General features: G+C 36.5%; 3 protein-coding genes across 4 annotated transcripts; all 3 read right to left on the bottom strand.

Moving 5' to 3' along the window:
- Nucleotides 1-3,283: 3,283 nt before the first annotated feature.
- On the bottom strand, nt 3,284-6,312 carry LOC120319984 (olfactory receptor 12-like). Of its 2 annotated transcripts, none has more exons than XM_039369395.1 (3): nt 6,207-6,312; nt 5,637-5,717; nt 3,284-5,071 (listed from the first exon to the last, which is right to left on the bottom strand). In XM_039369395.1, the coding sequence occupies exon 3, from the start codon at nt 4,919-4,921 to the stop codon at nt 3,995-3,997; it is 927 nt and encodes a 308-aa protein (XP_039225329.1). In that variant the 5' UTR covers nt 4,922-5,071; nt 5,637-5,717; nt 6,207-6,312; the 3' UTR covers nt 3,284-3,994. The 2 variants fall into 2 exon arrangements, with proteins under 2 accessions (XP_039225329.1, XP_039225330.1); XM_039369396.1 differs by having other exon boundaries at nt 6,286-6,312.
- Nucleotides 6,313-10,284: 3,972 nt separating this feature from the next.
- Nucleotides 10,285-13,332, bottom strand: LOC120319993 (olfactory receptor 12-like). Its single transcript, XM_039369414.1, has 2 exons — nt 13,242-13,332; nt 10,285-11,674 (listed from the first exon to the last, which is right to left on the bottom strand). Exon 2 carries the CDS (start codon nt 11,664-11,666, stop codon nt 10,734-10,736), a length of 933 nt encoding a protein of 310 aa, XP_039225348.1. The 5' UTR covers nt 11,667-11,674; nt 13,242-13,332; the 3' UTR covers nt 10,285-10,733.
- Nucleotides 13,333-15,352: 2,020 nt separating this feature from the next.
- Nucleotides 15,353-17,690, bottom strand: LOC120319985 (olfactory receptor 6Y1-like). The gene is made up of 2 exons (XM_039369397.1): nt 17,649-17,690; nt 15,353-17,020 (listed from the first exon to the last, which is right to left on the bottom strand). Exon 2 carries the CDS (start codon nt 17,006-17,008, stop codon nt 16,085-16,087), a length of 924 nt encoding a protein of 307 aa, XP_039225331.1. The 5' UTR covers nt 17,009-17,020; nt 17,649-17,690; the 3' UTR covers nt 15,353-16,084.
- Between the last annotated feature and the right edge of the window lie 8,853 nt (nt 17,691-26,543).

Genomic DNA, 26,543 nt, shown 5'->3' with positions numbered 1-26,543 from the left:
TCTGTTCTGTTCTGTTCTGTTCTACTCTACTCTCTCTACTCTACCCTACCCTACCCTACCCTACCCTACCCTACCCTACTCTATTCTATTCTATTCTATTCTATTCTGTTTCAATTTACTTATTTTTTTAAAAAAAAATGCCTTTCTGTATAATGCCAAGACAATTCCATTAAATACTTATAAAAATAGGAACTCTGCTGTCTAACAAAGCAAAATAAAATTAGGGATTTTAATACTGTTTCTAAAAATCAAAACATTCAACAGACTGGAAATAACTGCAGGTCTGACACAAATGATTTTGACTATTTAAAAAGACAAAGTTTTTCTCATATGGCTACCAGATTATACCATCACACTCATCTTAATTTCCACACTGATGGTCCTTTATATAATTGGACTATGAAAAAAATGACATCAGGCTTGATTCCTCCCTGTGAAGCTTCAATATTCTATACATTATGCAAATACAGATAAACCATTTTATCAAAGAGAATCAGCAGGTAAAATCAGACCAGCCTGCTTCAATGCTCTGATTTGTGATGTTAAGATAGAGCTACTCCATTTTCCAAATCAAGGGGAAACTTTGAATGAGTTTGGTGGCTGGACAGAGTTCTTTTTCCAAACATAAGAATATTTTAACAGTTATGAAATCAGCATTTTAATATCCTAGAATTTTACCATTGAGCACTAAAGGACTTTCTTCATTTAATCATTTAACAGTGTCGAATCTTTAGCTCTTTCAGTATATTGAATCTTCTCACTTAGTCTAATATTTTCACTTTTATAAGCCTACTTTTTCTTATTCTGGGTAACTTGTGTAGAAACACTTAAAACCTTTTATTTTCCTATCTATTTATTTTGTCATGGAAATTTGACAAACTTGGTTAATTTATTTACTGTTGTGTTATCATTATTACTATGTATACAATAGTATGAAGTCACAACTGCCAGTTTACTACAACAACTACTACTATTATTATTTAAGATTTAATCTTCAATTTGATTCACAGTCTGGGACTGGTAAAAAGTTAATAGTTCAAGTCCTAACCAAGAACCTAAGAGCTGTTAAGGTAATGTCTGAATATATAGCCAGTGTCAAGTAAGGTGTTTTGCAAAGTCAGAACATTCAGATCTAATAAGTTCAAAATTTCCATGCATCTAGGCATCCCTTTGGGTGTTGCTTTGATGGCTTCTATTACTATTGGTACAATATATTTCATTGTTGTTGTTGTTGTTGTTTATTCTGGTTTAAAAGAAGATATTAAATTACAAAGGTTGTTTTAGGCACATATGTATCATAAATTGTTGAAAGAAGGATCTTTTTAGGTACTTAAAATATCACTATGCTTAAGTAACCTATATCAACTTTAATGCTGTTTTTTTAAAAGATCAACTTCCCTATTTTCTCATTATATTTAGGAGCTATTTTGCTCTTTCATATTATAAAAGAAGAAAAAAATGTTTGTGGTTGGAAATGAATCAGATTCCAGTACAACATGTAAACCAGTAGACCAGATACTTATATGGCAACCAGCCCTATCATACATTTAGCAAGAATTTATAATAGAAGTCTTCTGTAGCAAGGGAATAATTTATTCTCCATGGTATTATTATGTTCATTGTCTACCAACTATTAAAAAATATATGTACTGGATTATGTGGAACCTCAGATGGGTATGTCTAGCTGCTATCATAATTTTGAAAATATGTCCAATATCTTTTTATAAGCATTAAAGATGTAAATTATTATCTTTAGCCACTTCCTTCTCTTTTGGTTAAGTCTACTAAATTCCAGAAGAAAGAAGGCACTGGAAAGCAAATATTACAGTGGCTATAGATATATCACTGAAAGACCTGAAGAGTTAAACTGGGAATTGATAATGCCAGAGAAAGTTTATGTGGCTATAGAAAGTCAGCACTGATTTGAAAGCAGTGAGTCAGTTAGTCAGTCAATCTTGCTCCATCACAGGAGGATTTCAAAAGAGACTGGACAACCAGTTATCTGAAATGGTATAGGGTCTCCTGCTCAAGCATGGGGTTGGACTAGAAGACTTCCAAGGTCCCTTCCAACTTTATTGTTCTATGTTCTACCACCCAAAACAGCCTAAAACACCAATATTTCCCTCTTAACCTAATCTATATCAAACCCCTTTGAGAATAAATGTAAATGTTTTACTCTCAGAAAAACTATAATCCCTTGAAAATAAAAGCTACAAATCAAATTATCATATCTTAAACCAATTTTATGAAAATTTAGTTCTCTTGAAAAGTCTATAATGCTGGGAGTAGAAAGAGAAGAGAACATTTAGCACAAAGGTGAGTGGTCCCTATTACAGGGACAATGGATATGTCATTATTAGATCCAAAGTTAAAAGTTGGAGGTAGATAATCCTGAAGAAGGTCTATTAGGATTGAAAAAAGTCAGCACTGACTTGATAAGACAAATCAATCAATCAATCAAACAATCAATCAATCCATACTTAGCTAAGTTTCAGAACTTTCAGTTGAAAATATGCTGGATTTTACTCAGCTTTACAGCAATATAAAGAACAGTCACAGCAGCATGGTTATTTTCTGATTCTTTTAGATTATATTTTAAAAAAATATTTTAAAATCCCCAAAGTTGTAAACTCCATGCCTTAATGTAATTATTATTAATTCCGCTGCTGCAAAGCTATTGATTCAGTGGGTGATTTTCTTAATGGTGAAGCTTTTAGAGCCATGGTGGAACAGTGGTTAGAATGTAATATTGCAAGCTAATTCTGCTGGCAGTCAGCAGTTCAAGTCTCCCTGCTCAAGATTGTCTCAGCCTTCCATCATTCTGAGATTGGTAAAATGACGATCGAGATTGTTGGGGGCAATATGCTGACTCTGTAAACCATTTAGAGAGGGCTGCACTGTGAAGCAGTATATAAGTCTGCTATTGTTATTGTTATTTTAGTTTCTCTGTCTGTGACAAAATTCTGGTTGCTGTGGTCCTCACAAAGCATTCCATTTTCCTTGTCAGAAAATGAAATCCTAGCTAGGAAGAGTTTACAGGAAAAAAAGCTTTGTGCTCTCTCACTTTTACTTCATTTTTATTTACAGTAGTCCTTTTTATTTTATTTTATTTTATTGTTTCTTTAGTCCATTCCTTTTCATTTTTCCCCTTTTAATCGTTCTTTCCAGGCAAATGTCTGTTTTTTTTTGGGGGGGGGGTCGTGCCTCCCAGAATATGTTTCTTTTATACCTGCTCCAGTGCTTTGTATATCTTTCCATAAGTATTCAGTAGACATTTGTTTTATTTTTATTTATTTATTAAACAAATTTATATGGCTGCCCAATTCACACACAATGACTTGGAAAAGTTTAGAAAATTAAAAATCCTTAGTACAAAAGCCCATAAATCCCCCACTTCCATGATGGCAAAATGTGCATTCAAGCTAACCACTTGATCAGCTCTGCAGCAACCTGGAATGAGTGCACAACTCAAACCAAAGAGTTCCTAAGCCAGAGCTACTCCAATTTGCCAGGTTCAGTTTCTTCATATTTTCCCCATTCAGACTTCAGCAGCCTCCAAGCACCAAGAAAGGGCAGACACAGCATCACTTAATTCACCATGATTAGAAAAGCAGAACTGAGTATTATCAGCACACTGACAATGCTTCATTCATTGGTGATAAATGATCACAGCAGCTTCATATTAAACAGGAGTGGAGAAAGCACTGAACCCTAAAGAAGTATGCAAAGCTAGGGTTGCAGGTCCAACTTCTCACTCACAATCCACACCAACTGAAAATAATCTTGGAGGTCTATCAAACTTACTTCTTTTGAATGAAACGCAGAATTAAGTTTTATTGGAATACATGTTTGAGGTGTATGTGTGTTCCTGTGTAATAATTATTTCAGAAAAATCAGCATCTGATAAATAAATGAAATGAAATAATGTCATACATATAGATGTAAACTTCAACAGCAATTCAAATATCAGTAATTAACGAAGATTTATTAGAAGCTAGGTATCAATTTTTCTTAATTGTCGGTTCAGAGCTTCTTTAACCTCTCTGTTTCTTAAGCTATAGATTATGGGGTTCAACATTGGGATGACAACTGTATAAAACAGTGATACAACTTTTCCTTGATTGGGAGAAGACAAAGCCCCAGGTTGTGCATACATAAAAAAAACTGTTCCAAAAAATAAACTAACTGCCATCAAATGGGAGGTACAAGTTGAAAAAGCTTTTTGTTTTCCTTTGACAGAAGGTATATTTATTATAGTACTAATAATATAAACATAGGATACTATGACTACTACAGCTGTGGTCACAATGATAAAGCCACACACTGAAAGGAGCACAAGTTCATTCACAAAAGTGACCGAGCAGGAGATCTTCATGATTGCTGGGACATCACAAAAGAAGTGATCAATTATAAGTGAGTCACAAAATGACAGACTGAATGTAAAACCAGTCTGGATGCAGCAGTTGATAAAGCCAAAAAAGTAAGAGATGGATAGAAGACAAACACATCTTTTCTGTGACATGATGATATGATACAGCAACGGACTACAGATGGCAATGAATCGGTCATATGCCATTATAGCCAAGAAAAAAGCCTCTGTGGTTCCAAACAGAGAAAAGAAGAACATCTGAGCTGCACAGCCACTGTAGGAAATGATCTTATTTCCAGTTATAAAATCCAACATAGCTTTTGGAGTGATGACTGAAGAGTAGCAAATATCCAAAAAGGACAGGTTTTTCAGGAAGAAATACATAGGGCTATGAAGTTGGACATCAACAGTTGTAATTATGATCATGCCCATATTCCCCCCTAAGGTGATGATGTATATTACCAAAAAGAGAAAGAAGAGAGATATGCGCACTTTTGGTTGATCCTTAAAGCCAATTAATATAAATTCTGTCACTTCAGTATGATTTTCCATCACATTTATGGCTAAGGAGATGTCAGGAAAAACAGACACCTACAAATATTTTTGTGAAAGTTAGAAAATAGTGTTTGAGTAAGTCTGAAGAGGTCATTATCAGCATGCATGTGAAATAAAAGCTGTTTGTGAAATTCTGCAAGCAGAAACCTGAAAAAGATACATATTAATTAATACTAATATCATTGTCATTATAGACCATAATGCATAAGAATCTAAGAACTAATAATGTAGAAGAGATCCATCAATCAGGATCATATCCTATTAACGTTTTGGTGGCATCCAAGCCATTCAAAGTCTTCTGGAACTGAATAGCACAGAAATCTTGGTAAAGATATAGAACAAGAATGGATACAAATTACTTGAAATTAAAAGTGCTATACAGATAAATACAAGGATTTCCTTGTCAAATTCTAACAAAATATACCTGTGGGGTAGGGATTTTTTTTTTAAAAAAAAAAAAAATATTAGAAGACAAAAATATAGCTGTGATAATATTAGAAATTCTAAATAAAAATTGAGAAAAGGGTATAACCAAGTGAGCAGACTATATTACTAAGATGTAAATCACAAAAGAACAAATGGCTACACCAGTGAGTTAGAAGGGAGATATACTATTTAAAAGGAAATAATACAAAACTTAAAGTAAAGTATTAAAGTTTACACAGAATGTAAACCACTCAGTTAAACATGCCTTTTGTTTGGAACAGCTTACCTCCTGAAAAGATATCTTTAATATCATCAAACAACAACATCTCAGGTCCTTAGGAAGATCATAGTCATCACAACTGGGAAGCTAGCAGAAAGAAAAATATACACAATTGCCATCTAACATTCTCTTTTGCTGCTAATTTAGTGAAGCAGGAGTCAGCTGCCAATCTTCTTTTATTGTAGAGAAAACCAACATCACTGTATCTTTGCTGGATTTGTTCTTGTTGCTGCTGCTGCTTATTTTCTGTAACTGTTGATTATTTTAGTCTGTACTGAATTTCTGCTAAGCTTATTGATTTCATCTTTTAATTTATTGAAACGGTCTTTCCTGTTTTGTACATTTTTTATTGTAAAACATTTGAGTTACAATGTACTGAAAGTACATGGATATAAACTCAATAAAGACATTAATTCCAATGTCAAAGTCCTTCATCTCAAGTGAGAAGCTTTTGAAATGCCACAAAAATATTTTTTGCATAAGTTTTGGATACTGAATTACTGAACTAAATGAATTCATCTAGAAACTCCTATCACTTCCTTAAGAGCAAATTTCAGCTTCAGCATTTCTACTCACCTCTCATTTTCCTATTCATTAGAACTGGAAAAGAAACAAACTTGCAATGTTGTTTTTGTGTTTAACATTATTTCTTTACCTGTCTATGAAACGAATACATTCTGCCAATCTTTTTTTTTTCTTTTCTGTGTTCAAATTTAATATTTTTATGAACAATCACATTACACCTGAGGCCCAATGTTAGACATAAGTATAATCTCATGAGTATAATCTATTTTTAAGGTACATTGGTCCAAATGGAAATTATTAATTTATGTATTTTGAAAAAGAGCATATTCTTGTAAAGCTTCTACTATGGATTTTTTTTATAGTTCTTCCCATCAGAAGGGAGGTTTCTGATCTTCAAACTAGCATTTACATAGAAAAATAATTATCCACTAAACTCCACTGGAAAATATTCTGATATCAAACTAATATTTAATATTTTACAATAATCATTTTTTCAAATCTAGCAAACAATGAAATTTATTCAGCAATTTATCTATTTCAACAATGGCCCAAATCAAAAGGATACACAGTTTATTATATATTGAATGTATGTTTCTGAAAAAACAAATTACATCTTAAACAGCAGTATTTTTTAAAAATCCCATAGAAACTGTTGCAACAGTTTCTATGGGATTAAAAAAATTCCTTCCCTCTCTTTTTCTCCTCTCACATCATGACTCTGGGATAAGAAATTGGGAATCTGATATTCTCTTATTTCCTTATCAGATAATTTCTTGCTCTCATTGTTTAAACAGCTCTTCTTACTCCTATTTTAATGCCTCAGATAGACAAACTTTTTCTTTTGCTTAGTTTATTGCACCATTTGGTTTCCATCATCAGTTGCAAAATTTGTTTAGCCATTGGTACAAAAGGTGAGATTGGAAAAGCAATTGTAAGAGACAGAATGGGTTGGCCACATCGCACCCAAGTGGTTTTAATTGCTTTAGTTTGATCTCTATTCTAATCTTCATAGAATGTACACACACTTTCTAAACATGTATTTCAAAATGGAATAAACATTGTGGAGCTGTTATTTGGCAATTGCTCTACTAAAGTGAAAACAAGCATGAAATTTATAGCTAAGTGTGCTAGGGCAGGACTTTTCAACCTTTTCACCTATTGTACCAGTTTTAGGATATGGCAACATCTGAGTACCACCAGTCACCTAGCAAGGTGTCAAAAACTTGATGACCCCAAAAAAAGGAAAAAAGTGATAAAGTACAGGTAGTCCTCTACTTACGACAGTTCACTTAGTGACTGTTTGAAGTTACAATGGCACTGAAAAAAGTGCCCCCCAAGCCACAGCCGAGCAAGACACCTGCCTGCCCACCTGGCAGCCCTCCTGTCTGAGGTTTTCATTGTTGTGAGCATTTCTGTTGAGGATTGGCAGCAGGGGTGGGGTGGAGTGTGTGTGGTTTTTATTTTTCCCATCTGCTAGGTGGTTGCAGCAGGTTTTGGTCACTTCACATGACCCTGGGACACTGTGACCGTCATAAATATGAATCAGTTGCCAAGCATCTGAATGTTAATCACAAGACCCTGGAGATGCTGCAACATTCCAGCTGATTGGTGCTTCTTCTGGGCTTAGCAGAAGTGCCAGGATCAATGCTGCTTTCCAGCTGATTGGTGCTTCTTCAGGGCTCAGCAGAAGCACCAGAATCAGCACCGAGCCCCAGCTGGAGCCTGGCATTGATCCTGGCACTTCCACTGAGCCCTGACAGCCCCAAAGAAGTGCCGATCAGCTGGAAAGAGGCACTGATCCTGGCACTTCCGCTGAGCTCTGACAGCCCTGCAACTCCAGCCATCTCTTGCTCAGGCTTGTGCGGTGCTGCCACCGGTTCAGCTCATTCCCTTCCCCCACTACCACTTTTCTAGAATGGTTGCGTACCACCTGCCAGGTGCCAATGTACCACAAGTGGTACCCGAACCACTGGTTTAAAAGCCCTGTGGAGGGGGGGCATTGTGACAATCCCCACACACCCTTCTACATGCATCATGGCATTACACATAGGTAAAGATGGCCATGTAATATTGAGATGCCACTTTAATCATCCTGATTCAGGAGAGATCCTTTACATGCTCTTAAAGTGATCTAATCCAGATAATCTAGTTCCACTGATGGATCACTACTGAAAAGAAACAAAGAAGGTCAAGGCCTCAGAAGATTTAACTTTCCTGCATCCGAGGTCTTGTAGAATTATGTAATCCTTCCACAGATGGTTCCTAAGGATACATAGCTTTAAGGGGAAACACCAGAACTATAGATAATACTCAATGATGTTTCAGCAACAGACAACTTTGTTCTATTTTTATTGGTTTATTTTTAATGAGGGCTTTACGTTTTTAATCTTAATTTATTATGTTTCATTATTGCTAGATATGCAGTTTTGTAAAGTAGATCATATACAGTTGTGGGAACTCAGGCCCCCAGAGAAGGAAATATTAAAAGGGCAGAAAAATGTATTTCCTCAAAGGATCTTAAAGAGGCAGAAAAGCATGCCCAGTTTTTTTAATAGTCCCAAGTCTTCCTCCCCCAAGCAGGAACCAGCTATGTAGAAATGCAGATGTAAATAATCCAGGAAGGTTGGAGGCCCCCAGCTAGAAGCTTAGGAAGACAAAGACACCTAAAATCTACATACCCTACCCAAATTCTAAGGACATAATAGGATTAACCCATAGATTCCAAAGGGAACACCCAGACTCAGGTCAGAATACATGACACAGGAAATACAAAGCCTCAAACAGGAACAGGAAACAAACAAAAGCCCCAGAGAGTATAAAATCCACTCCCTGCATGTGCTCTCTCTCTTTTCTTTCAGAACCATCTTTCTGTCTGGCTCTCCTCTCCAATAAACTTTCTTTCTAAAGCAGTCGCCATGTTGTTTATTCCCAGCTTGGACTGAAACATTAAGACTTTTCCTTCAACACATTATACCACAGTATAACACAAAAATAGATAAAAATTACATAAAAATGTACAGAAACAAAAAAAAACAGAAAACTATGTACTTGAATCATTCAGCGTCTACGGCTGTTGATATTGGAGCTTTGGAACAACTTCAGTTCTAAAGAGGATGCTTAATCCTAGGATAACTCTGTGTGTGTGTGTGTGTGCGTGTGTGTGTGTGCATAATTAAATTAGATTGGATTGGATTGGATTGGTTTGGATTGGATTAGATTAGATTAGATTAATACATAGGGAGATTCTCTCATTGTTGCTTATCAAATGAAATTAATGACTTAATAAATTTGGGAAGAATATCCAATTTATTAACCTTGGGATTTATATTTTAACTTTTTTTTGTTTTATTGGATAAAATGTTAAATATTGAACTATAGTTATAATATTGCCCACTCCACACACACACAAACCCCCTAATGGATGTCTCATATACATACACATATACATACATACATACATACATATGTTAGTTTGCATGATGCAGATGACTTAAAAATTACATTTTAAGTGTCAAGTTGAACGACCATTTGTAGAAGAATTTCTCTGCTACTCGCCCTTAACCATGCAAAGTAAAAAGTTATGATTCATTATAGATGCCTGTTCTTCTGTAAAAGTTGCATTTGCTTAAAATGTCAGCAACAGCCTTAACTTTGATATAGACATATGTACATATGGAAGTGGGTAATGATACCCAATCCCTTATTTTGTGAATCTGACAAATGTATCTAGTATCTAGGTATAACTGACTAAAGAGATGTGCTTCTCCACACATTTAGGAAAAATAAAGGAACAAAAATAGGTCTCAAGGTATAATTTCTACTAATATTCCATGTGAGTATGTTTTGTTATCAATAGATATTAATACATTGAAATTCTTACATAATGTGAGTAAGAATTCTGTATTTTTAATGACAATAAATTTTGCAGTGGTAGCTATTTTTACTTTCCCCATCAAAATTTTCCCTAGCACAGTAAAACTTTATTGCAAAAAGTAAATTTTCTTAGTTGTATTATAACTGTATATGCTATCACTTCCAAATGTATGCATAGATCTGCATAAAATTGATGTACATCATAAAATAGTGGGGTATCCAAAACTGGGGAGGACAAACAAAAAGGAGAAAAAAATATAGAAATCACTTTATTTGATACATATAAAAGCCTAAAAATCAATAACCCTTTGAACTAGAATAACCAACAATCTTTTATTATCACAAACAAGTCTAATAATTGAAATTCAAGATTAAAATTTCATTTTTTAAAAAAATTAAACTCAAAGTTGAGGAGTGATTTCCAAATAGAAACAATATAATTCTCCACCAACTGCATTAATTTCACCCTCCAGTCTTCCATTATGAATACATGTAAGTCCATCCAATTCTGCATATAGAGGAGCTTTGCTGCTGCTGTCCTAGATAAGAACAAAATTCCATGCTTTGTTTTTCTTTCTTTTTAAAAAAAAATATGTTTATCCTTCAGATCTATAAGAAAAGCTTCTGATTTCAATTGTAAGGTCAATTTTATGGATGCTTTAAGCTAAAAGTATTCATAACTTTATGTTTTGTAAGAGTTGGTGCTCATCTGAAGAAAGTCACCCTTTTTAGCTGTCTTCTTAATGCATCTTTGACCTCTTTGTTCCTTAGACTGTAAATTAATGGATTCAACATAGGAATTACAACAGTGTAAAAAACAGAAATAACTTTGCCTTGATTCGGAGAAGCTATAGCTCCAGGTTGACCATACATGAAGAAAGCTGTTCCAAAGAACAAGCTAACAGCCATGATATGGGAAGTACAGGTTGAAAAAGCTTTGTGTCTTCCCTCTACAGAAGGCATGTGGAGAATTGTGGCCACAATATAGACATAGGAAACCAAAACTATAGTGGATGTTATCACTATGATAAACCCACACAGTGCTAAGAGCACAATCTCATTTATAAAAGTATCTGAGCAAGCTGCTTTCATGACAGCTGGGACGTCACAGAAAAACTGGTTAATTTCCCATGGTTCACAATAGGATAAGCTGAAAGTAAGGCTTGTCTGTATGCAACAGTTGAGGAAACCAAAGAAATAGCAAGCCATTATTAGAAGTATACAGGTTTTCCTGGACATGGTAATATTATAAAGCAGGGGATTGCAGATGGCAGTAAATCTGTCATATGCCATTACAGCTAGTAAGAAACATTCAGTTGTTCCAAAAAGAGAGAAAAAGAACATTTGTATGGCACATGCATTATAGAAAATGCCTTTCTTCCCTGTTGCAAAGTTCACCATGGCTCTGGGAGTTATAACAGAAGAATAGCAGGTATCCAAGAAGGATAAATTCTTCAGGAAGAAGTACATAGGACTTCGGAGATGAGGATCAAGAGTAATAATAATGATCATTCCAATATTTCCCATCAATGTTACGATGTACAGCAGCATGAAAAGAAAAGACAAACCCAGCTGTAGCTCTAGGGGGCCTGAGAATCCTTCCAAAATGAATTGTGCAATTCTGGAGTGGTTTCCCATTTTGTTTTCTAAAAGAATTGTGAGATAAAAACTTAATAAATAATAATGCAACAGTGGCCTTTTATATAATCTGACTCAAAAGACAATAAGTTATCAGTTCAAGGTTCATAAATGTTCTGCCACTTCTCACTGCAATCCATTTTTATTTGTACCTGAATAATGGATGAATGCAATAAAACAGTTGCTATCTTGCTTGAAATCATTCAACCCTGAAAAAGTAAATCAGCTTTGATCGTATTTATTGCTGAGATTAACATTATAGATTTCTTCATATACCAAAAAATAAACTTTTAAAATACAAATTCATAAATAACTTTAATCCTGAAGGCAAAAAATATAGATCCTTCTCTTACATATTTGCATAATGCATCATGTATTGGGTGGCAATTATTACATTTAAATATTTTAGATACAACCACACTGAACCAAGATTCATTTCCCAAATATTTTAAAAAAATAATAGATCAATTTATGTGATAGATTTGATATTTCAATTTTCAACTTGAAAAATTCCTACTCCTATTATTATTATTATTTCTTATATCCAGATATAATAAATTCCAAACACAAGCAATCTGCATTCACACACACAAATATAGAAAACAACTGTAAAATGGAGAAGTTTTCTTATGAAAACTACCTTAAATTTCATCATTCCCAAAGTAGAACCATGTTATAAAAATGTATGGCTAGAAATTATTAACTTTTTCCTTTTGTGTTCTGCATTCTATTACCAAAATCTGATGCCATTTTTAAGAGCTTTCCCCTTGCCTCATACTTAAACTTATGCTAAAATATATTATGATCAATGAGATATCAAAAAGCATCATTAGCAAAAAACATATAAATATTATTCATAATTATTCTGAATAAATAAATATTGTGCAAAAATAAACACACTCAGAGAATGTTGATTCATACTCCTCTGTGATGCTCCATTCAACGCATTCAAACATTTGATAAGAGAGGAATGCTATCAAGGTCATCTTAGAAAGTCTGTCATTCTTCCACGTATCCAATGAAATATCCCATTCTTAGATTAAAATGAGTGCAATAAAACTCAGGATTTTGAAAGATTTCACAGAAAAGGAATCAGCTAGAAATGCAGATTTATTTGAGGAAAAGTTAGGAAAACTGCTTTTCCACCATTATCTGATGGGGAAAGAGAGGGGAAGAAAGGGTGGGAGAGAAGGAAGGAAGGAAGGAAGGAAGTCTTTCACTCAAGTCAAAGTACATTTGTTTTATTCATATTAGCTCAGAGTGGTTTTTATTCTTACACAGACACAAATGTATAGAGACCATTTTTCCAGAGAGTTATCCACATCATTATTCCCCACCATGAACAGAAGATATTGATTTTCCTTATGTATGTGATAGTAGCAGAAGCATGTCCCAATAATTTATTTTTAATGTTCTGTTTTTTAACATAAGGATCAAAAAGTTCAAAACAATAGAAGACAACTTTGTACATCAAAGTATATTGACTAATAGAATTTTAAAAAAGTTCCACAAATAACATCTGCAATAAAATGTTTTTTCCTCTCGTATGATACATTGAAAGGAATGATCTTTCACCTTATTATATGGAGACTACCTCAAAGCACTGCACAGGTTCTATTTGTAATTGTATAAAAATTCTGCTGAAATGGATGAAAGTTTCTCAAAGCAATACAGTCCATATATCTCCATCAACAACCACTAAATAAGCATTGTTATCTGTTTCCACAATAATTCTCTCTCTTTAAAAATAGTAATTGCTCATTTTAATTATATCCCCAGAGCTATGGCATCTAATGGAGAAGCAAATAATGTATATATATCATTGTTTGTTTTTCAAGACTAGTTATAGTCTCAGAAACTTATGTTTCTTCATTTATTACAGTTTTTTAAGATGCAATATTTTGATTTTAAACCAGAAGACTTAGCTTCTACTCCATTTGTTGTTTGTTTGATGGATTGAGATTGATTGATTGATTGATTTCTATAACTGGCCATCTCAGCAAACAACACTAGGCTGGTCTTAGAAAGTAGTTCTGAGAAAATTTCTCTGTTGCCCTGATTCAATGCACTAAATATGTTATGCATATATTGAACATGTATACTAGTTATATGCTCACTGAATTTATTCATCTGAAGTTTTATAGCTCTCTGGAAATGAAAGAGTTACTATACCTTAATTTAAATATCATCATCAACAACAAAAGGTTAAGGGTCAGTGAAATAAAACTATCTTTAATTATCCTTTAAATGCCACTGCGGGAGAACCTTTATAACGATTTAGGAGTAAGGAATTCCAAAGTATATGGACTGCCTTAGCAAATACCTGCAATTTTAATCACTTTCTCTCTAACCCATGATGTTAGGAGGACTCTGACATACCTACCCAAGATTGTTTTTTCTCTAGACAGATAGATTCATTACTGACAAGATACTATCTGATGCAACCAGCTTTTATGTCATACAAAGCTTTGTGAGTCATTGGCAGCAGTTTGAATATGAGGGATAAATCTATTGGTAGTCAGTCTAACAAATTTCTTTATTCTTCTGAATAAAAAAAAGTGGAGCTTCAGAAAATTTATCTTCCTTGCACCCAGGATCTTTTGGAATTACTCTATGTAATCCTTTTCATGTCCTTTTCATAAGGATATACAACTTTAATGTTAGATACTTCTCAATAATATTTCAGCAGCAAAAATCATTTTGTTTGTTTTAATTATTTTATTGTTAATGAGGTTCTTACTATTTTAAATTTACTTTTAATGAAGTTTTATTATTATGAGAAATCTGGATTTTGGTGAAGTGAGTGACATATATTATAACATACACAAAACAGTCACACAGAGAGATGGAGATGGAGAATAGAGATAGAAGGTATCTCTATTTCTATCTATCTATCTATCTATCTATCTATCTATCTATCTATCTATCTATCTATCTATCTATCTATCTATCTATGAACACAAAGCAACCTTTATTGCTTCTAATCATCAAATACAATCACTAAACATCTACTCCCCAAAAATGAATTTTGAATTAAATAAGCAACAGACCAAATGAAGTGGTAAATATTTGGGAATGCAATTGTTTTAAAGAACACAGAGACCAGGAGGGCAATCTGATCATTTCCAGATCATACTGAGGAGAACCATAAAAATGTATAATGAATGTTTCCATCTAAGCTAGTAAAACAAACAAGTTAAAATATAAACCCTAATAGTTAGTTTGATATTTTGTGTATTCCTCCCTTATTTATTAGACCATAGACTTCTTTTGAAGAAAACCAATGCAGAGAATATATATACACAAGGGTGATGAAGAGGTTAAAACACTGGATTAGGAAAAGGAAAATCAAGTTCCAGTCCTCCCTTAAGCAGGGATGCCAACTGGTGCTCTAGTTCAGCCCTAAACTGAATAGTTGAAAAATAACTACCTATCAATGAGCAATGAAGCAGTGTGGTAGATCACAATTTATAGTCTTCAGCAAACAGCCTTTATACTTCAGTAGACTGATCTATGTACACATATACAAATCTAGACCAACATGGGATGCAGCATGAAGAAACGTAAGGCAGACCACTGATGAATTTTATTTTCTCCAGTCTCAAAATTTTAATCATCAACAGAGAATGACATGCAGTACAGGGGAAAGCTGTGTCATAATATGAAGCATGACTGTCTGACGGAATTGTGTAATTAAAAATATTAGGTTCAGTGGTGGGATTTAGCCAGTTTGCACCAGTTCGCCAGAACCAGTAGCTAATTTTTTGTTGCCCAGGCCCAGAATGGACTTCTGGAAGCAGCATCCAAACAGAGAACTGGTTGTTCACATATTTGAATCTCACCACTGATTAGGTTATTTGTTTCAGATGTGTACAATTTATGGTTTTCACTGAAAAGCAAGAAACAAACTATCAAAGAATGAAAATATATATTTTAAAAGTTAAGACAACAGTTCTATTTTCTTTCAATAGAATAGAACATAACAGAATATCATAGAATAGAATGTAAATTCTTATAGATAGATCTTAGTGTGAAAAAATTCTACAGTTCTATGTTAGTAATCTCTATAACTACATTATCAATATCTTATTTTATTTCAATTATTATTCTTGTTTGTATAATTCCATATATTTCACATTGATACATGACCAAAATAAAGAATAATATACTGAATCTATTTTGCAATTTTAAAAGTATCAATATCCATTGCATGCATATTTATTCTGATTTCTTAAAAAAATGGGATATCAGTGAATATCCCCAGACAAAACTGACACCTGAAATAATTTTTATGCAAACTACCAGATAAAATGAAAATGCATTGTAAATTAAGATACAGCAACCACAGTGGTATATATACTGAAATTTTGTTTATAATTTTAGAATTATTCTGTGACACTAACTACTTTACCTAAGTATTAGTGAAAAAATGTCTTCCTCAAGGCACAATTTATCTCTTTATTTCTGAAACAATATATTAGAGGGTTCAAAAGAGGAACTATCACAGTGTAGAGCACTGACACAACTTTGTTAGAGTTGTAGGCATACATAGCTTTGGGCCGTGCATAGGTGAAGAGTGTGGTGGAATAAAAGAGTACAACCACTGTGAGGTGAGAACTGCATGTGGAGAAAGCCTTCTTTCTTCCCTGAGCTGAAGGAATCTTCAGGACTGTCAAAATGATATAGATGTATGATGTAACAACCATACAGAGGGGAACCATGATAACCATTAGAGCCAGGATGAAATCTACCAGTTCAGCTATGGAAGAATCAGTGCAAGAAACATTCAAGAGAGGTGAAATATCACAGAAATAGTGATTGATCTTGTAAGTGTTACAATACTTCAGCCGGCCAATAAAGCTAAGTTTGATCATGGAGGTGAGTAAACCACATATCCAGCATCCTGTTGAAAGCTGAGCACAGAAATTATTGTTCATGAGGACTGGGTAACGAAGTGGATAGCATATAGCTAAGTACCGATCATATGCCATCACAGCTAGAAGAATATATTCAGTGCACACAAAAGTGACAAAAAAATATAGCTGGGTTAGACAACCTTGGAAGGAGATGTGTTTGTCTTGTGATAGAAAATCTCCCAACATTTTAGGAACAATGACTGTGATGTACCAGACTTCAGGAAAGGAGAGGTTACACAAGAAGAGGTACATGGGCTTATGAAGATTATTATTGACCCAAATGACTACAATGATTATCAAATTCTCCATGAGAATCATCAAGTATGCAATGAGGAAGAGGACAAAGAGGAGAATCTGAAGCTCTGCAGTGGTAGTGAATCCCAGCAGGATGAAATAGCTGACATTTGTCTGGTTGGCTTCTTCCATGCTGTGTAGAGTCTGGGATTTACAAGAATGGAAGACAAAAGATGTAATGCAACATCAATATTTTATTTTTTTAAAAGAAAAGTATACCATATTTTTCTCCCTACATATTCAAAATTAATTCCTAGCAAACCTACGCTGCAGTCTTCAAATATGCATAATGAAATGTACCAGATTCAAGGGCATAAACTGTATTAAAGTAGTAATATTTAAATTAATTGTAACATTTCTATCCGTTTATGTATATGAGAGACAGATATTTATTCTCATAGGAGAGACCGGCCTTGGAATTAAAGTTTATTCTTGAATACTAGATAAAGTTATTTAAAAATATAATGCTTTCCCAAGCCACATGGACAAAAAGTGCAAATATATTCACCAATTTTTAGCTTCCATGAAATACCCATGAAGGGATTGTCGGTAAAATTCACAATTCAGTGCTTTCATTCATCTCATTACATACATGTGAATGCAAAAGGAATTATATTTGATTGCATTTAGTACTACAACTTCCTCTAGACCTCCTTAAGAATATTATAGCACCAGTTTATTTTCTGTATATAAAAATTCCTTATTCATTATATTATCTGTTCAGCTGAATGCCACTTGCAAAATTGTATAGAAAAAAAATAAGGATAGTTACCTCAGATTTAGCCAGGCTGATTTTCTTTTCTTTTTTTCTGTCCTTTTACGGAGTGGATTTTTTTCCTGTTTCTATAATAATGCTCTTTATTTTCTCATCTCTCCTCCTTGGGACTAACCATGATAATTATTACAATTCTCCCAAGAATTGTAGCCTCAGAAAATATTTTAATTCCTTCGCCCTTTTGGAGTATATGTATGTATGTATATATGTATGTATTTGTGTGTGTGTGTGTGTGTGTGTGTGTGTGTGTGTGTGTGTAGTCCTAGCTAAGCATAAAGACCAAGATATAAGCTGTTTTAGGAAAAAAGACAAATTAAAACTAGGAAAATTATTGGCAGTTTCTTAAAATACTGGTGCCTAAATTCCTCACTTTGTTCTGCAGTCCATGTTCATTACTCCTAAAATAAAGATTTACAGCTATTACCTACCAATGGTACTTGTTTTATGCTGCTACTTCACTGTCAATAGTTCCTTTGATATATATATCCATACAACTCATTGTTTAAACTTGTACTATAAATGTAATACACTAAATTTAAAATTAAATATACAGTATGCTACTCATATATGCCACCTTTTGTCAATTTCAACCACAAACCCTTGAGAGTGCACTTTTGAGCCCAGAAATATTTACTAATATCATAGAAGACTCACAAGGATATAGTAATGTAGGCCACTTTTTTCCTTCGTACATAAAAGATATAGCTGTGTATAAAGGATTATTTGACCAATGTGAGTAAATTCTTCAAATATGCATACTTTAAAAAGTTACTTATTTATTGAATTTATTTTTACTCTGCCTTTATTATTTTTATAAATAATTCAAGTAGTAAACATACTTAATAATTTTTCCTCACCCTATTTTCTTCATAACAATAAACCTGTGATGTGGCCTGAGAGAGAGTGACTGGTCTGAAGCCACCCAATTGGCTTTCATGACTAAAGTGGGATTAAAAGTCATGGTTCCCTAGTTTCTAGATTAGTGTCTTAACTATTAGATCTATCTGGCTCTTTTAACAAAGTTTGCATATTTCCTCACGGTATGATTTTTACTTCTGTGTCTTTCATTTATATTCCTGTGTGTGCTGAGATGATCTCTAGCTTACTGTTTCGTTTGGAACACATGTATCAGAAGAGGGGTGAGAAGCTGTCTGAATATATAAGGTGCCTGAATAGATTATTATATCAGGTTTTGGAGAGGGGGGGATTAGATCCAACTGAGGTGGGATAGAACAACATTTCCGGTGTACTTTGGACCCTGCCTTGAGCCAAATAAAGGTCGAAGCTAGAGGGAATGTTTGGGGGTATCACGAGTTTATAAGGAGAGTGCGGGCAACTGAGGTAGTGGAGGAAGCTAAGGAGGTGATAGCTGAGTTGCCGATAGGATAGCCCTTAGGCCCAGGAATGAGAAAAGCAAGGGAGGATGATGATCGGTTAACAATGAAGCAAGCCCAGATACTGGATTTAACTAAGATAATGGCTTCCTGAACAGTAATGGGTGGCCCACCCCTGAATGGAGGCAGGATTGGACCAACTGATGGGGGGATGGGCCTTTCTGCCCTGGTTAATAATTCAATGAGATCAGTTGTTTGTTACAATTGTGGGGGTGTGGTGCATTATAAGCATGCATGTACAAAACCGTACAGAAGATCACGGAACCCAGTGTAGTTGGGAAAGGGCCCCAGTGAGGGAGCTAGCTGGGTGCCTGGTGATATCAGTCAGTCTTGACAAGAGAAAGTTCCCTTGGAAACCCTCCTCGAAAATGGAAGTGATGGGAGTATCCCCTTTAGTGAGAAATCTCCATCCCCTTGAATTGACAGAAGCTGGAGCCATGGGGCCCCAGCAGCAGTCTTTGGAGAATCAAGTGTGGATCATTGAACCAAACACTGGGTTTCTCACTACTGGGGGCTCCTCAGCAGCTGGTGGGCCCGTCTCCAATGGTGTCAGTGCAGGTGGAAAGTATTTACACTAAGACTTTTTTGGATTCGGGTGCACAAGTCATGTTATTATAAAGGAAATTTTATGACAAATATTTGACGTATACCCATACAAGCACTGAGTGATTTGAAGATATGTGGTATTGGGACTGAGAAATTTTCCTATGATGGATATTTACCAGTATGGCTGACGTTTGGGCCTTCTATTGCTGGGTATACAGAGACCTTTGATACTCTGGCTATTGTGTGCACTCGCCCCCCGGGAGTTAGTCAGGGTTCATTGATTGTGGAGACAAACACCAATTTGGTTAGGCAGTTACTCACCCCCAGTTGTTCCCTTGAGGAATGACATGATAGCAAGGGATGCTCACCCTGCATTGCAGACAGTATGTCAGAGTTTGTGTGGGGGCATCAGGCCGCAGCAGAGGGGGTGGGGCGGGTATGGAAATTGGTTAGAGGAAAGAGGATAATACAACCAGAGGAAGAGGTGTGTCTGAGGTTTCCATTAAGTTAGATTGGGAACAGCCTGGTCCGTATCTTATTTTTGAATCTGGCCCTAAGGGATGGAACAGTGGAGTAGAATTGATTCCAGAGGTAATCTCCATGTGAGTTTTATGACAGACAAAAGGGTGGATCTCAGTTGGGGTTTGAAATATCACGGGCCTCTCTGTTCATCTGAGGGATCAGATGCTGTTGGGGCAGGTGAGCCCAGCTACTCCGATTGGGTAAGGGAGAGACTGGGGTGGAGGTTTCAATGGATCAGTTCTATCCCAAGAATACACAGTTTTCTTCTGAGTGGCAGGAGAGAGCAAGATACTAGCTTTGGAAGTAGAGATGTTTATTCTCGAGAGATAATTTTGATGTGGGATGTGCTAGGAGTGCCCAGCATGTAATCCAACTGAGGGAAGATAAATCTTTTGGGGAGAGATCTTGGCGGATCCCCTTAAGCAACCTGGATGATCTTAGGGAGCATCCAGCAGAACTGAAAAAGACTGGGGTCATTAGGGAATCCCAAAGTCCTTATGCTTCCCCTATAGTGGTGGTCCAGAAGAAGAATGGATCCCTGAGGATATGTATAGATTACCATACTCTTAACTGGAGGACTATACCTGATCAGTATACAGTATACATCTGGATAGAGGATGCCCTGCAGTGTTTGTCAGGGGTGAGGTGATTTAGTGTGCTGGATTTAAGGAGTGGTTACCATCAGATCCCCATGCATCTGGAGGATAGGGAGAAAACTGCGTACATCTGCCACTGGGGCCCTTTGGATGGGCCTGAAGAAAGGTGGCAACTTTTGCTTCTGGAGAAACACAGAGAAGCAGTGTTGATTGTGCTACACAATGAACATAGATATTTGGGGCCAGAAAAGACTTTTAAGTTAGTAATGTATCGATTCTTCTGGTCCTGCATGAAGACAGAAGTCAGGGACTATTGTGGATCTTGTCTGCATTGCATTCAGAGGAAAACCCTACCTTCAAGGACTGTGCTGATGGGCCATTTGCAAAGTTATGGGTCCTTGGATTTGGTTTGCTTTGATTTTCTTTGCCTGGAACCAGATGTAAGTGGGCAAGGAAACGTATTGGTTGTGACTGATCATTTTACCCATTATGCTCAGGCTTTCCCGACAAAAAATTGGTGTGCTATTACGGTAGCCAAAGCATTAGTGAAGAAGTTTTTTGTACATTATGAGCTGCCTCAGCACATACATTCTGACCAAGGGAGGACTTTGAAAGCAGGCTTGTTAAGCACCTACTGGGCTTACCGGGCATTCAGAGGTCCCATACCACCCCGTATCATTCACAAGGAGATTCGCAGCCTGAAAGGTTTAATCGTACTCTTTTGGATATGTTGGGGACACTCACTGAAGAACAGAAGCAACACTGGATGCAACATATTTCTACTGTCATGTTCTTCTTTTTCTTGTGCCATATCTGTTATCAGATATTGGCAATCTTGTTGGCGATCCTGTTTTTATCAGCAGCCGCCGAAAAAGTGCTGCTGAGTTTTGTCCAAACCTGTCCCCTAGATTTTGAAGCCATGATGTTCTTCTTCTGCCTGGACCTTGTTTGCCTTCAATCTTTCCCTGGAGGATTAAATGGAGTATGCCATATTTTTCTGGGTGTCGCATCACATGTCCGAAATATTTTAATTTTAATTTTTTAATTGTTTTGATGATTTCCCTTAGCTTTACCAGGTGGCTTATCTACCCTCATGCATGCATATAATAGCATGAGGAATGATGCCATTGGATATTCCCCATATTGGTTGATGTTTGGTAGGGAAACCCGCCTCTGGTAGACATAGTTTTTGGCACCTCAATGGATGAGACTCAATTAAGTCACATCATAATTATATAGATAGATTGATCAGACAGCTGCTGCTGGTTTTGGTTGCGGCGGTCAAGCAGAAGGAAAGAAAAAGGAGGAAAGAAAGGGGGTGGTTGCTGTTGATGTTGTCAGAGAGAGACCAGATGAAATAGAAGAGGGATTTGAGGTTTCAGCTGATCCCTTTTTGTAAAGAAAAGGGAAGGAGAGAGTGATAAGGTGGAATTTTTCTTTTGAGCGGAGGCAAGAGAGAGATTGAGGAGAAAGTTGCTGGGGTTGCTAAATTCAGATTTTAACAATAAAGGGGGGAGGGGTTTTGACACCGATGAGACCTGAGACTGCGAGTGACAACAGAAGAGAAGGAGAAGCTGATCGTTACTGCTTTGGAGACTAGTGGCCAAATCCAAACTTTGATTATTGTTACTTGTGCAAGTTATAGATGTTGTAGGGAGTTGCCTTTGTGGGGTGAGCTGTTATTGCAGAATGCTGACTACCTTCATTCATGTTCCTATCGCTACCTGGAGCCAGGGTTTTCCCCATCCCACTTGTTTCCAAATGGTTGCTGTGAAATCTTTGACTATTGCTACTATGACTGCCTGGGGCTGTTAAACATCGTCATACATTAACTATCAGGGCTAGGGGATGGTCATCTTTGTTCCTAAAAGCCCTCATGACGATGAGATTCTGCCACCTCCTCACTTCGCGTGAGCTTCTGCTAGAAAAGACATTTTACTAACACCTTGAGAGCGCAGCTGCAGAGCGCAACGCAGGGGAGCGGGGCTGGGAGGGCCTGGGCTTTGGCGGCCTCTGAGCGGGTAATGCTACAATTATATAGGTTATATTCACTTAAGAGGAATGCTATTCTTATTACACAACAGAACGTTTATACCCAAGATGATATAGCAAATTTTTTTAGCATTTTCTTAGTAATTGGTATGAGATACATTCTTACACTGAAATATAAATTGTTTATTTACAATACTGGAATCAGCTAAATTAAAAGCTGAAAAGAGGTAGGATGCAAATCCACAACATAGTTTCATGCAAATCTGAATATACATCTGACTGGCTAAAGCAAGCAAGTATTTGATTTCATTTAGTAATACATTAGGAAAGTCAATGAGAATGGCATGAGGAAATATAGACACCATAATTTATTGGATTAGACAAAGAATGTGTTGTTTGAATATGAGTTACTGCTATGTTAATTTGCTAAGAGTTATATCTTGTTGCCCAGCTCTACTGTTATCTCCTAGTGTTTTAAGCCTTTATGCCTGAAGCCTTTATGCTTCTATGGTTGTATTGACAATTTATTTTTCTTGATAAAGTGCATTTATTACAAAGGTAATTGGTTAATTTAATAGCATATGACTATCTTAACACCACTTTGACTATCTCCTTTTTTATATAAAACATTAGATAATTTACTACAACATCAGATAAACAGGAATGATTCACAGAATTACTTTATATTACTATAATTACTATAATTATCCACTATAAAAATAATAGCACCATTAACAAGTATCCTCAATCTTTTAGAGTTAGAAATGTCATTTATACATATTAGCAAAGCAATAATGACAATCATGAAGAAAGATAGTTTGAGCATTGCATTCAAAAATTCCTCAAGAAAATTTTTTTGCAACTGAGATGTCAAGGCAGGCCTATCCCTGACAGAGGCCTTGTTTACTGACAAATTAAGGGTATTTAAATGAGTATTTGTTATTTTGTACTATTTTCCTACTACTATTGCAACAAACAGCAACAAACATTGGTGTGTGAGTTGTGATACTAATCAAATGAAAACACTTCATCAAAATAACTGCTTTTTGATAGAGGCTAGATAGACAGTATAGATCAGAGATTTTCAACCTTTTTACCTATTGTGCCACTTTTAGGATATGGCAATATCTGAGTACCACCAGTCGCCTAGCAAGGTGTCAAAACCAGCTTTCTTTTAGTTTGTTCAAGGCTAGCGCTTATCACTACATTGTTTCTTTTGCTTCTTGTTTCTTCGCTGTCTGCCTGAGACTATTAACTGAGCCGGGGGGCGGGAGAGAGAGAGAGAGAGAGAGAGAGAGAATCCCCTCTTCTCTGGTACTTTTATTTTTTGGCTTGACTTTTCTAAGAGAAGGGAAATGGATGTTTCTTTGGAGCAGCCTTTCGTATTTGTAATAGTTGGTTTCTGGAGTTAAGTTTTCTACCTCTTTTCCTATTGTTCCTGCCTGTTTAATATTTCTCAAAGATATTTCTTTTTATGGGTATGTAGATGCTAACTTCTAATTATTGATTGAATCAATAATGCATCACTGCCATGGAGCAAGTTTCAAATTGACTCTGGAGTTCAGAGATCTTAAACCAAGTTGGAGAACCTTGGCTCTTTTATGACTTGTGGGCTTCAACTCCCAGAATTCATGAGCCAGCATGGCTCAGGTTGGAAACCTCTTTCTTTCCCCTCAGCATGGCTGGCTCAGGAATTCTGGGAATTGAAGTCCACAAGTCATAAAAGAGCCAAGGTTCCCCACCCCTGTCTTAAACGGCTGCTCTGCAGGAATTGCATCCCATGAGGAAGCTGAGCAAAGAATTTACTTTGGAAATGGGTGTTTGTAAGTCTAACCAAACAGGCCACAGCTGACAGCTACTCTTTGTTAACCCCCCAAAAAGCAAATTGCAAAAAGAGAAACCAGCAAAGGAGCCAAACTTTTTCCTTCAACATCCTCTGGAGGAAAGAGGAACGCGGCATCCGCCAGGCATTTTTTGTCCAAATTGGCACCCAAAGCAAAGGGAAAAAACCTGCTGCAGTGTTTTGAAAAACTGCCAGGGCTGCTGTGCCCCATCCCAAAACAAAGTGCCCCGCACAGTCCAGCCTCATCCAGCATAGCCGCCTTGATGCCCCACCACTTACTTGTCCAAAATGAAATACAGGTTGAAGCCCCCATAGCAGGTGGCACCCCATTTCTCTCACTGCCCCCCTTGCCTGGGAACCATCAGGACATTCAGAAAGAAGGGGAAAAGGCTGTCTGAAGGTGGGGTTTTTTGGGGGGGATGGTTTTAGATTTCCCTTTTGCTCTGCTTTCCCTCAGGTCTGTTTTCAGGGCACCTCTGCGTTGCGCTTCCGTGCAGCCAAGCCTGCCACTGTCGGCCACTTCCGACTGGCAACTTCCAATTCCCGTTGCTTTGCTTTGCCCCAGATTTAAGGAATGTGGAAGCCTCATCCTCCCTCCTGCATCCGTCCCCATGAAGGAAAGAGCTGGAACCCGGCGCTGATCCTGGCACTTCTGCTGAGCCTTGACAGACCTGCAGCTCCAGCCATCTCTCGCTCAGGCTTGCGTGGTGCTGCTGCCAGTTCATCTCATTTTCCTTCCCCATTAGAATGGTCACGTACCATCTGCCAGGTGCCAATAAACCACAGGTAGTACGTGTACCACTGGTTGAAAAGCCCTGGTATAGATATATAATGTGTGTATATATATTCTTGGATAGATTGATAGATGATGGATGGATGGACAATATCTCTCTCTGCCTGTCTGTGTTTGAGTGTGTGTGTGTGTGTGTGTGTGTGTTTGTGTGTGAAGAAAATGTTCTAATTGTGTCACATATTAGCTAATGTCCCAATGATATCAAAAGAGATTTTAAAAAAAATCAGCATGGAATTTAATTCAAGAAAATGAAAAAGTCTGAAATAAAAACAAAAATCACTTTCTAACATTAAGAATAGTTTCCCAGTTGAATCCATTAACCAAGGAGCTGCTGGCTATCTTTCATTGATATATTTAAAGAAAAGGTGGACATCCTGTATTATTCTTTCATTTACATTGTTGCATTGACTAGTTGGCAGATGGCTTTGTTGGAACACAAAAACCCCTGCAAAACCATCCTCCCCTTTAGGCAGGACAAGTGGCAACCCAACTTCTGATCTGCCAGGCAAGTCTCAAAATAAAGATACAAAAAAGCCACATAAATTTTCCCTGCCTACATTTGAAACTAAAAGTGATTGAGCTTTTAGCTTTGGTGTCTCTATGACATTGGCAAACAACCAAAAAATGGAATCCCTTCAAGATAAGACTTGTATCACAATGATACCCAAATACAAAAACTCTCTATAAAATCCACTTCTAAGAAAAAGATCTATATATCTAAGATTTTCAGACCCCGCAGGGTGAGGGATGATTTTCCTCCCCAGACTTCTCAAGAATGCTGCATTATTTAATTACCAATAAAACTCCGGCTGGGAGACTTGCTCTCTCTTCCCCATTCAGTTTCGCATTGCTGGGGGGCCCTGAAAAGGCCAAAAGTCGTCCCGAAGAGGTGACCAGCAAGGAGGGGCTTTCGCTGGATCTCAGGAGAGCAGCAACTCTCCCGTCAGAGCAGGCAATCCATCCAAACCGGCGGACAAAAGGATTGGCCATAGAAATATGGCTCATCCCTAGGCTGCTAACAGCCAAAGTCACATTACCATCTGGCAACTTCAAAGCAGCACAGACAGGATTGGGTGAGGTTTGCCATCCTAATTACTTAATTACCTGCATAAGCTGCCAAAGTACTTTCTCCCTTGTAGTGAGGGAAGGGGGATTCTAGCCCTCCCTCCAGAAACAGCGGCAATCAACCACTTGAGAATTTAAACT

The sequence above is a fragment of the Crotalus tigris genome, unplaced genomic scaffold (assembly GCF_016545835.1).
Source record: "Crotalus tigris isolate CLP2741 ecotype Arizona unplaced genomic scaffold, ASM1654583v1 scf7180000021055.717220, whole genome shotgun sequence".
Lineage (NCBI taxonomy): Eukaryota > Metazoa > Chordata > Lepidosauria > Squamata > Viperidae > Crotalus > Crotalus tigris.
Note: the sequence above shows the minus strand (reverse complement) of the source record. Positions and strands in the feature narration are given on the sequence as shown.

Excerpts from the sequence above, each read along its gene's own strand:
- LOC120319984 (XM_039369395.1), bottom strand. The coding sequence starts at position 4,921 with ATGGAAAATCATACTGAAGTGACAGAATTTATATTAATTGGCTTTAAG.
- LOC120319993 (XM_039369414.1), bottom strand. The coding sequence starts at position 11,666 with ATGGGAAACCACTCCAGAATTGCACAATTCATTTTGGAAGGATTCTCA.
- LOC120319985 (XM_039369397.1), bottom strand. The coding sequence starts at position 17,008 with ATGGAAGAAGCCAACCAGACAAATGTCAGCTATTTCATCCTGCTGGGA.